The sequence below is a fragment of the Lactuca virosa genome, chromosome 4, assembly GCF_052849685.1.
Source record: "Lactuca virosa cultivar CGN04683 chromosome 4, Lactuca_virosa_CGN04683_v6, whole genome shotgun sequence".
NCBI classification, from domain to species: Eukaryota; Viridiplantae; Streptophyta; class Magnoliopsida; order Asterales; family Asteraceae; genus Lactuca; species Lactuca virosa.
The window spans coordinates 409,158,006-409,170,575 of record NC_136429.1 but is presented as its reverse complement, the minus strand read 5'-3'; the positions used below and the strand labels follow the sequence as shown (position 1 = coordinate 409,170,575).

General features: G+C 34.5%; 1 protein-coding gene across 1 annotated transcript; it reads right to left on the bottom strand.

The window, feature by feature from the left end:
- Positions 1-863: 863 nt before the first annotated feature.
- On the bottom strand, positions 864-2,498 carry LOC145106523 (uncharacterized). The gene has a single exon (XM_079043479.1). It carries the CDS (start codon positions 2,496-2,498, stop codon positions 864-866), a length of 1,635 nt encoding a protein of 544 aa, XP_078899605.1.
- Positions 2,499-12,570: the final 10,072 nt, after the last annotated feature.

The window sequence follows — 12,570 nt, the reverse complement described above, 5'->3', positions numbered from 1 at the left end:
CACAACAGCAGTGTTTCGTAATACATAAAGATGCGCTTGATCAAGTAACTAGGCATCTACAACATCGATTGTAGCCTTTGATAAAGGCTTTCCGCTGCAGATTCTTTCATCAACACGTTCATGAGGATTGCCAATTGATTTCGTGTTTTTAAATAATCTGAACAAAATTCTAAGGCCTCCTCCGCCACATAACACTCTGCAATGCAACCCTCGGGTCGATGATGATTTCTTACATACCCTTTAAGTGTTTTCATGTATCTCTCAAATGGATACATCCACCTAAAATGAAACGGGACACACAACCTCACCTCTCTAACTAAATGCACCATCAAGTGAGTCATGATATCGAAAAATGAAGGAGGAAAGTACTTCTCTAACAAACATAATGTTAATACGATGTCACTTTGCAACTTGCCTAGCTTACTAACATCAACAACTTTACTACACAACTCATTGAAAAAATGACACAGGCTTAGGATTGTTCTCCGCACCTTCACATCTAACACCCCTTTGATTGCAAAATGGAGAAGTTGTTGCATTAGTACATGACAATCATTAGACTTCAAACCATTCTTCTTTGAAACATCATCCGACACGAGATTCTTGAAATTAGAGCTATACCGATGCGGAACTTTTATGTTAGACAGGGTATCATAAAATAGATGTTTCTCCCCGGAATTCAATGTTTACTTGGCAGGCGGAAGCCAATGTCGATCCCCCTTTGGTTGAGGTCGTAATTCAGTCTTAATACCCAACGCTTCAAGATCTTGTCGTGCTTTTAATCCATCCTTCGTCTTGTGAGGCAAATTCAACGCTGTCCCATAAACACTCTCGGTCACATTTTTTTTCTATGTGCATGAGATCTAACTGATGGCGAACAGGAAACTTCTTCCAATATTCAAGTTAAAAAAAATCGACTTTTTATGCCAAAATTTAGATCTCTCGTCGATAATTTCTTTTTTCTTCTTTGAATTTTCCTTCTTTGGCGTTTCCTTCTTTGACGCTCCCTTCTTTGACTTTATCCTCTTTAACTTTATCTTCTTTGATCCTATCTTCTTTGACTTTATCTTCTTACCCCATGTAGTCTCAAATCCTGCCAGATAGTCATAAATATCTTCACCTGATGATGGTTGTGGCATAAAATCGTGCTCATGTTGATTGTTGAAATATTTTTTTCTTTTACGAAAAGGATGTTCAAGTGGTAGGAAGCATACTTTTTTGGACTTTGGCAACCATTGTGAACAAGTATTCTTTGAACATATTGGACAAGCATAATAACCTTTGGTAACACACCCCGAAAGATTACCATATATGGGAAAGTCACTTATAGTCCAAAGTAATATTGCTCTTAGATTGAAGTATTCTTTCTTATAAGAATCAAATGTCTCAACGCCAGTTTCCCAAAAGAGTTTCAGATCTTCTATTAATGGTGCCAAGTAGACATCAATATTGTTACCAGGTTGGTTTGGCCCAGATATCAACAGAGTCAACATCATGAATTTTCTTGACATACACAAATAAGGGGGTAGATTATATGTTATTACGATAACTAGCCAACAACTATGCTTGGAACTTAATGACTTGTGAGGATTAATACCATCAACAGACAAGGCTAATCTAAGATTTCGTTTTTCTTGTCCGAATTCTTTCCACGTGTTATCAACAAGCTTCCAAGAAGGGGTATCGCGAGGATGAGTAAGCTTCCCATTATTGACCCGACCTTGTGCTTGCCAAGTTAAGTCATGTGAAATTTGTGGTATTGAAAACATTCTTCTAAATCTAGGGATGATAGGAAAATACCACAAAACTTTTAAAGGTACGTTTTTGGTATTCTTCTTCCAACGAGAAGTGCCACAAGTTGGACATTGAGAAGCATCTTTATGTTCTTTCCAGAATAGAACACAATCATTTTCACATGCATGACTTTTCTCATATTGTAGACCTACTCCTTTTAGCAACTTCTTGGACTCATATATCGAGCTAGGGATGGTATTTTTTGATGGTAAGATATCTTTTAGGACAGACAACAAAGCATCAAAACTAGCATCAGACCATCCAAACTGACCCTTCAAGTGTTGGAATTTCAATAATCCACTAAGTGCATTAAACTTTGACCCTACATAAAGTGGCTTATCACATTCTTCAAGAAGTGATTTCAATGAATCAGGTTCTTCGTCTATATATTTGAAGGCATCATGTAGCATATCCTTTGTATACATAGCATCAGGAGGAATGGAATTGTTAGGGCATCTAGAAACACTCTTGGGTTGTTTTTCTCCATGGAAAGACCAAATCTTATAATTTTCATCGAAGCCGTGGGTAAACAAATGATAGCGGACATTGTAAATTGAGTGGTGACACAAATTGATGCAATTTACACAAGGACATGGAATAACATCTAACTTTAGATTATTACTTTGTGCAAACTCTAGAAAAGCGTTCACGCCTTCATTATATGCACTTGATAATCTACTAGAGTTCATCCATAATTTATCCATTAAACATTTGTTTCCATCCTACATAATTATATACCATTTAAAGCAACAATGATTATGCATGTATATGGACAAAAACTGTGCAAAAACAAAACTGTACAGGGGCCAAAACTGTATAGGGACAAAAAAACTGTACAAGGACAAAAAAACTGTATAGGGACAAAAAAACTTTACAGGGTCCAATCTTGACAAAAATACTGCTCAGGAGCCAATCAGATGTCAAATACAGATGGTCAATACACAGAAATATAACATTCTGATGAGGGTAGGTGCATTATTTTTTAAATTTCTCGAGACTATACTTAAAAGAAAGAAAAAAAAGAACTGATTTTGTGAAGAGAATTGCTACCATGAGCAATGGAAAAAGCTTTCTGGGATGGAATCTTGGATTCTATAAAACAGGAAAAGTACACTTTATTTCTTTATTTTCCAGTTAATATTTAACTTTTATTTATTTATTTATATATACATTTTTTATGTCATCAGTTATGTAATTAAAGTTGTCTTCTTATCTTTTTATGTATTGACTTGAGCAGCTATGTGATGCAATGATTTTCAACCATGACCCACCAAGATGTTTTGATTGTTGGGTAATGTATACATATAGTCTATTTAGAACTACATTTATTGGTGATATTTTTTATGTTCATAATTTGCTAAATAGCTTTATTTTTTATTTTTCGCTATAGTTCTAGTTAGTAATAAAGATTTATATTGCCTCTTTACAGGAATGTGAGTTGTTCACTTTCGGTTTCTGTTGTGTGTGATTCATATCAACTTCATGTTGTTATGTTAATGAAGGAAGTGAGAGATGAGCTTTCTGAGATATTCTTTCTCAGGTAGGACTTTGAGATTTTCATTAACAGAAGCTTTCAGCCATAGCACATGAAAACAAACTTAAAGAATCTCATCGGAAAGTTCTCTCAGAACTAGCTGAATTATGCCAGGCTAACATGGTCAATACACATAAAAATTTAATGAGGGGAGGTGGAGCTGAAAGCTCTGGAGTGCAGCAGTTGGTTATAAAAATTCTGATGTTGATTTTTTTTGCCATATGGGACAGGTTGCTCTTTCAAGAAAGTCTCCATATGTTCAAACTGCCTACAGGCGTTTCTTGACAAATAAAGATCATCTTACTAATGCAAGGAGAATTAGGGGTATTTGGGCATTTCATATTATTAGTTTGTTATGTCATCATACATGTGCACCCAAGACCCGCATCTTTATATGACACACATGCAAAACAATAACAAATTTAACTAAAAATGATGTCACTCTAATCTTTTAATTTACTTACCATTGTATTTGTTTGTATATCATCAATCTTACATTTGTAATTTGGTTGTTTCCTTACTTTTTATCTTCTACTTAAAATCCCTACTTTTCATTCAAACTTCTTTTTTAAATGTTACTACTACAAAACAAATAGAAACTATCTTTCACAATACCAAAAACCCTAACTGCAATAATTAATAAATTCTTATTTCAATATGCACAAAATTACCTACAATATGTCAAATATCCAAGCATCAAGTTTCATTTTAGAAGGCTTCTTTATACCAGTCTATATCCTATTCATAGTTGCTATTTATTAAATATTATTTTGCTTTCACGAAATAGATGTCAAGTAAAAGTGGAGGCGAGGGATACCAGAAAGGTCAGCAGTCTCTGGGCTACAGTAAGTAACAGAACAATTGTTGCTTTATCACCCTTTGAGGCTGCAGCAAGTAACAAAACAATTGTAGCTCATTTTAACTATATGCATATTACAATGCACAATTATGAAAAAAATTAACGAACATTAGCATTTAGCAAGTTATATGTGAAGGAAGGTTCACATAATGCAAGCTTGGATATTATACTTTAAACTAATTCAAACATGCTATCATCACTTTACCACATAAGGTACTAACACATTTAAGAGAATGATACTTGAATATGCGGCTTATTAAATGATTAATAACACATCTAAGCACATAATATAATAACTACATGAGGTGTTAGTGGGGAGTACATGTTTGCTTGCGTATCATGAACCTGTCACCGAAGTTTTATCTGAATACAATGTTGGGTTCAATGCGAAGAACATTGGTGTGAAGGATTTGAAGCATGGTACTGTGATAACTGATGCATATATATTCAAGAGAAACAACCAAATGGAATCGTATTCAGTCTAATATAGGAGTAAAAAATCATGGTACTGTGATAACTGATGCATACATTGATGTTACTAGACATGTAGAGGCGTATGTTCAGGAAAGAAGTTGTGAAGCATGGTATGTTTTTTTTCCAACATAGTTTATTGTTTGATATCAAAGATGAATTAATGATGTTTCCGCATTGATTTTACTATTTATACTTCATTTTAGACAATATACATTTTTTTTGTTTAGGGATAATTTTGTTAGTCGATTTGGTATATTCTAATCGTTTGGGCTCAAAGCATTAAATAGTTATACCAACTCCATAAAAACATGTACCAATTTTTTTAACCGTGTATTTGGCCATAAAACTGTGAACATGATTGGTGTGGTGTGATCTAACCTGTCCAGTTATCAGTTCTCATTATCGGTCTGAACTGGTTTCGGTTCCAAACCAGGTTCATCGGTTTCTCGCCCCAAATTATAACCAATACCAAAAGGCCTGCTGCTAGTCTAATAATATTGTAGTGAAGGTGACAGACAAAGCAGGTTAGCCAGCAGGAGTTGAACAATAGCTGATGTTTTTTTACTACAGATGTATGATCTATCTATATACAGGTTTTATTGTTTATTTTTGAAAAGCTTATAAGTAGTTGATGTATTAGATATGCACACAATAATAATTGAATAAAAACATTTACAAGGTTTTATTTTATGCATATCAAGCGAGCATCAGATTAATAATTAAAATATAGAAAGAAAAGTATACCCAACAGTAAAATCTGAAATGTAAGAAAGTTTTTACAGTGCAGAAAGTCAAAGTGAAAGGGTTTCACAAAGGAAAGTAAGTGATGGTGATAGTGATAGTGATATGACAAAATCTTGTTATGTACTGCTTGCTTTAGAGTTTGAGTTTACCAAATCACCCTGACACAAAGTCAAAGTCAAAGTCAAACCAACCCACAGTCAGTTTTTAAGTCAAAAATGAATAACACCACTAACCAACCAATCCATAAATCGTATGATAATCATAATTAATAATGCCAAAACAAGTGAGAGTGGACAATTACTGGTGAAGAACTTGGTCAAAAGATTCTGAATCTTCACCAGATTGAATCAATGTCTGAGGTATCGGTCCTAATGGTGGCACCGAGTAAACTAAAACAAAATTAAGATCCAAGGTACCAACAAACTGAAGAAAAAAACAGAAAACTAAAGGTTGTTAGGTTAGTTTTTTTTATCTTGATTTATTTTTAATTTTTGGGGATTGATTGAATTTAGTTAGGTCTTTATGATTTAAGATGTAGGAGATTGAGAAGATGAAGATTAGGGTAAAAGAGTCATTTTACTTTAAAACCTTTTTATTAATGTCGTCGGTCCCAGAGACGAACCTTGCAGCAAAACTAAATTTGATTGTTAATTATTTGTGTTTTTTTTATTATACACAATATTTTGCTAATGTTTGTAAGAAATAATTTTTTTTTCTTTCTCATAGGGTTTGAGTGATCTCTCTCCAATATTTTGCTAATGTTTGTAATTCATCATGAAAGATGAATCACAAGCTTTATGGCGTTTTTTTATGGAAAGATTATGTCCAAATTTCAACCGTGATTGAGGGTATTTTGGTCATTTAATAAAAAGAGAGTAATCAAATTGAAACCACATGCCCTCATGAATGGTTGAAGTCCATCAAATTTGAAATTTGAAGGAATTTGACAGAGTTGAATTATGTCTGAATTTTCAACCAAATGCACAATTGAATGGAATCTTGAATTCCAATTTCCTTGGAATCCACAATTCCAATTCTTGGCTGCGAAGCGATTACTAAAAATGGTATTTCAAGAAAATCCAACAGAACTGAATTCCGTCCCAAACGTCAACCAAACACGTTATGAAATGGAATCTCAAATTCCAATTCTGTCGGAATCCACGATTCCATTTCTTAGCCGTGGTTTCTAACATGTCTATTATTGTTTTGATATGGCAGCTGGTGGCACAACTACTTCAAACAAAATGACTGCTTCTGTTTCCACTGGATTCTGATACAATTCAAAAAGGCAAGTAAATTTACTCTTCTACCCTCACAAACCACACTAATAATTTTACAATTTAGAGAGTTTTTTTTTGGGAAAAAGATGTGTCTTCTCTTTAAGAAGAATCCTCAATATATACTCAATACACAAGCTAATTATCAGCCTAAGTTACAGATTTCTAGCCTATAAATCAGCTTACTAGAGTTATATACAATTATTGACAATAAAAGCATGTGATAGCAAAGATATTTTGCTGATTAATCTGAAGCATAAAATCAGTATTGAATATATATATATATATATATATATATATATATATATATATGATAATTGCATGTGATACAGAGAAACTAAGGTATTGGCAGAAATGAAAACACAGTTGGTTGACAAAATGGATAGAATTGGATCCAATCAGATTCCCCAAAAATGGATAGTCATGCTTGGAAACTCATACTCACAGAAATATCTCAGGCTCTTGTTTTAAATGGATTTAGAGGAAGGTTGAGTCTCAAAATTAAGGGTGAAGATTTTGTGACTTTGGTGACTAAATCAACTCACCAAGACACTGCAACAAGGATGACTAGTACTGTACACAGAGCTTACAACACAGGCAGATCCACAAGGTTGACTGCTAAGAAATATTCCCAAGTGATGAAGAGGGAAACAAGTGAGCTTCTAAGAATTAATTTTTTGATGGATGAAGTGAAGGATTTGGGTGACACCTTAGAAGAGAAACCCTATGTTATTACTTGGGATGGAGCCTTAAGGATTGAGAAGGTTGTTGATGAAACTGGAAGTAGAGAAAAGAAGGTCAACAAACGGAAGGTGAAATCAGTTGAAAGAAATGAGAAACATGAGGCTATAGATGTAGAGCTTGACATAAACGAAACGGATAAATCTGGCCAAGTAAACAAGACTAACCTCGTTGGATTGCTTAGAGATGATGTTGGACAGTTGAAAGAACTTGAGGGGAAGACTCTTGTTTTAAGCACCAAAAAAGAGCCAAAGTTTGAAGAACCTGAAGAGAAACATCTCACAGGGGAGTTTGATAAAGAGAAGTTTGAGGGATTTTTCGTCTCTTTTCTCGGGCCACTGACATTATACTTACACGGTTAGCCGATCCTTTCTTCACCTTGAGGAAAAGGTGAAAGTTTGGATAAAAAGGAGGCCAAATGTTCGCAAGATGAAAGAAGGGGATAAAAACATTACATACAACTTGAGAAGCTTGAGATTTACCTTGTGTTCAACTTGAGAAGCTTTAGTAGGTGAGAAACCCTTGAATGTGCTCAATTTAGCATCAGATTCATGGCTACCAGACGCTTCTTCCGTTTATGTCGACTTTCTTCTGCTCTTTCTCTTTTGTTACTTGGTTCTCTGGCCAACCGGGAAGTTCACTTTGACTAAATCGTTTCAACAGAAATACCTTAATCGGACCTAGGGCACGTAAATTTGAGCAGTCTCCAAAGATGTCAGTTGAGCCCAAGGTCTTCGGCGAGGCGAAATCAGCCGGAGGAGAAGTAACCTAATGTCGTCGGAGGAGACGTTGTCTACAAGGGAAGGCGAGTCGAGGTCTCATAATCGATCGATTGTAGAGAGTGAAGTGACTGATGAACACTGATTGTTAGGATATTTTAGTAGTAACCTCGATTATTGTAATAAGGGACGCGCTCCTTTCATTAAAATTATAAGGCGACATTTATTGAGATGACACACATTTTACATAAAGTGCCCTACGTGTTTTTATGTTTTTTACATTAGACACTAATTTAAGGGCACACAATAATACGCGACCTAAATCCTTAAATTTTTTGAAGAGATGACACTTTTTTAATGTCACTCTCTTTTGTGTAACATAAATAAATGAGCGTCGTGTTTTTCACGCTGTAAAAGGGTCTTTTTCTTGTAGTGCCTGGAAGCAATGGTAGGCCCTTGTGCTTCCAGATGGCAAGAAATTAAGATCGAACAAGTTCAGTCCATATAAGTTTGGATTTGTCACTAACCATGTCTTGTGATTATGGTTTTGACATAAATTCACATGGATAGGAACACATACACCATAAAATCTAAGTGTCATATTGTTTCTCTCCAATTCATGAAATTGATTGTGAGGAAATGCTTTCACTAAGTAGATTTTAAGGAGATAGCATTTGTCATATTTGCATTCTCAAATTCGGTTATGATTACGGCATCCCTCTTGATAGTTCGAATTGTGAGAAATGGAAAAGGTTTAAACATTCGGAACTTATTGCTGTAAGTTCTTAAATAGTTTAGACGCACATGTGAGCTATCTAAGGAAAGGTGTATGACTTTGAGAAGATTAGATAAAGACTTATCGAAGCATCTTGTATCAGAAATCTAAACTTTGGTAAGAAAGTCAATAAGTATTGATTTCTAGAAGTCCAACTGATTTTGGATACATGTCAAAGCTAGTGGGAGCATAAGTATTATGCCAGTAAGATAATAATTACGCAAGTGTTGTAAATTAGCAATGTTAATTATAGAAAACAAAGTTTTCAATTCGCAAAGTTGCAATGTTTGAAAAAGTTGTTTTGCTATAATTAAGGGAGAGGAACTTATACTTCATCTTTCAAATCTAAAAGCTTAGATTGAGATTTTTAATCAAATTTAGTCAAAGACATATATGAATGTTATGTTGAAAAGATTCTACATAAGGAAATTCTATATATGGAAATGTTGCATTCTCAAAATTCTATTATGATTACAACATCCCTCTTCATAGTTCGAATTGTGAGAACATGGAAAATAGAAATATTATAGCAAAAGACTGATCAAGTATCGTGTCTTTATGTAAGACATTATGAATCGTGTCCTATATTCTTCGGATATAGGGTCGATTGCATATTCTATAATATTCATGTGTTCTAATTTTCCAAATGCCTAGGGAATTAAGAGGGAAAAAGGACTAGAACTAAATATGACTAAAGTGGTTAAACAACTGTCAAGGATAATCTAAGGTTCGCTAATGATTGGTTGCTTACGGATAGTTGGAAGTATAGTAATGAATGGACCATATCGATATAATTCTGAATAGATAGGATTCTTTTAAGAATGGACAGTCATATGGCAGTTATGGAAAAGTTTCCATAATGGGAGTTGGATATAGTCACACCCCAAAACCGGAACGTCATGTACAGTATCACAACACAAAATAATAGTAAACAAGCAAACATCATCATCCATTGCATTAATAATGTATTTTAATACAAGAGTGTTCTGTACAGTTTATAAGACACCAAAAATATAAATCAAAATAAAAGATGAGTTTTGGAAGTGCTCCATCTTCTCAAAAGCTGGCCTCGGTACCTGTCTACTGACGACCTGAGAATACAACTTATTTTGAAAGAGTTTATCAGCTTTAAAGCTGGTGAGTTCATAAGCATTTTAGTGTCATTGTTTGTATGAAAATGTTTGTGAGTGTTTGAATGTATGAGTTTGTAAATGTTTGTAGTAATTGTTTGTATCTCCTAGAAAATCCTATATTTTCTACTAAAAGTAGCCTTCTACTAAGGCATCAAATGTGTTGTATGTTTATTCATTGTAAAAGTGAGTATTCCTCCCAAGTGTGACTATCATTAATAAAATATAGTTTGTACATTATTGTTTATGTGAAGATCACAAAGTAAATGTAATGGGGAAAATAATGAAGTACTGTAGTTTTATGTTATAGTAACTACTGCTGTACTAACTAACTTAAACCAATTGTTAATTAAGGTATGACATTCATCACCCGAAGACCTGCAGGTCCCACTGAAGCTAGCAGCAAGGTGTAGGACGGTCAGTCCAGTATAGATCTATACACGAATCCACGCTCTCCCTTCAGAAGACTCTGGTTACAAAACGAGCCATGACAGATGCCATGCCCCGAAGTAGTGCCTCACATTTATGTTATAGTGTGTATGTATTGTATGTACTAGTGTAGTAAATGTCCTCTCTGATTCTCATCATAGTATGTTCTTTCGTATAGTATATATTGTGTATGAATAGTATGTACTAGTGTATGATCTCTCTGTATAGTGTATAGTATGTTCTCTCTACATAGTGTATAGTATGTATCGACTCATGTATGAACTGACTCTTTGTATGTCTCATTGTACTAGAAATTAGTAAGTAGTATATCCCTAAACTATACCTATTATAGTTTACTAGAACTGTTTTTTGAATGACTTAGCAAGTTTACACACCTTTGCTACCCAAAGGTGTTGGAACTGAAGTAAAAGCTTTATATCCATACACATATACATAATATATAACTAAGGATCAAACGACACTCGGACAAACAACAGAGTACTCTAAGTCCACAACCAAACAAGGAACAGGAATTAAAGCGAGTTATCAGTCCTAAGTCCTTCAAACCTTACTTATATAACTATATATGTACTGGACATGGTTTTGACAATATATAAGTTTAAAGAATTGAAAGTGAAGGTTTGGTAATTAATAACAAGTTTTATAAAGAGTTTAACATGTAAAAGAGTTTGATAATCATTTTGAAGTAGTTTTGTTGACAAAACAGTTAAAAGTATAGTAAATCCACATGTTTGGTAGTTATAAATCACATGTGATTGATATTATAACTAAAGTGATTCAACTTGTATTCCCCCCCATAAAAGTATTTAAAAACATTTAAAAGGTTAATTAAGGGGTATGAACTCACCTATAGTGAGTAGATTGGATGAACAAGTGGTATTGGATGCTAGGTGTCAAGTGAAGAGTTGAGCACACACATAGATCCTAGTTAACATATAATGACACATATATGCATCTAATTAGTGATTAAACAACTAATTTAACAACTATAGGCACCCTAGAACATGGAAAACACTTTGATTCAAGTGTTATAAGATCATAGGGTGCATCTAAGGGTTGTATGGCTTTGCTTTAGAGTTTACGACCCAAGGACCAACTCTCCATGAGTTTACGGCCTAGGTTTTACGGCCCTAATGGGTTTACGGCCGTAAACCCATGGTAACTTCTACCATTTTGTTGTTTAAGGTCCTTAGTTCATGTAGGAATGGTTCTAGACCAATATTCAAGCATTAGAAAGGATTGGTGGCACATATGCACCACTTTATGGTGTTTACGGCCCAAGGAGATTGCCTTGGCTGTAAACCCATGTGTTCTTGAGTTTTCTTGGTGTTTTTCAATGGTTTAACAAGTAAACTAAGCATATAACTAGTTAAGAGGAGTGTACTTACTTATAGGAAGCTTGTAAGAGTGTTTAAGGTCCAAAACACACAAGTGTTCTTGGTGTTCTTGAGGATCTTGAAGATCTAGAACAAAGATGGAATTTATGGGTGGATTCAAAGGTGAATCAAGTAGAAAGGATGTAATCAACACAAAGATGGAAGAGGTTTCTTACATATGTGAAGATTGGAAGAGAAACTTGAAGATCCTTGGGAGAGAATTTCAAATTCTCTAACTTAGAATGTGAAGAATGAATGGAAAATGACCAAAAGTCATATATATACAAGGGGTTCATGGCCACTTGGAGTTTATGGCCGTAAACCCAAGTGCCTGGCCGTGAACTGCTCTTTTGATGGTCTAATGCTTGTTTGACAGGTTACAAGTTCAACTGACACACTCATTCACTTAATCCTTTGATGTATTAAAGCTCAGAATGCTCAAACGGACACCAAAAGTGCTAAAAGTTAGCATAAACAAGTTTGAATAGATTGAAATGTAGAGTTTGTATATGATAGAAATTTCGGGTTGTCACATCATCCCCCCGTTAGAGGGAATTTCGTCCCGAAATTAGACTTTAAGCAATTTAGTAGTTACAAATAACTAAGCGAAAAGATGAGGATATTTCAATTTCATTTGATCCTCGTGCTCCCAAGTGAATTCCGGTCCTTGCTTGGTGTTCCAGCGAACCTTCACTAT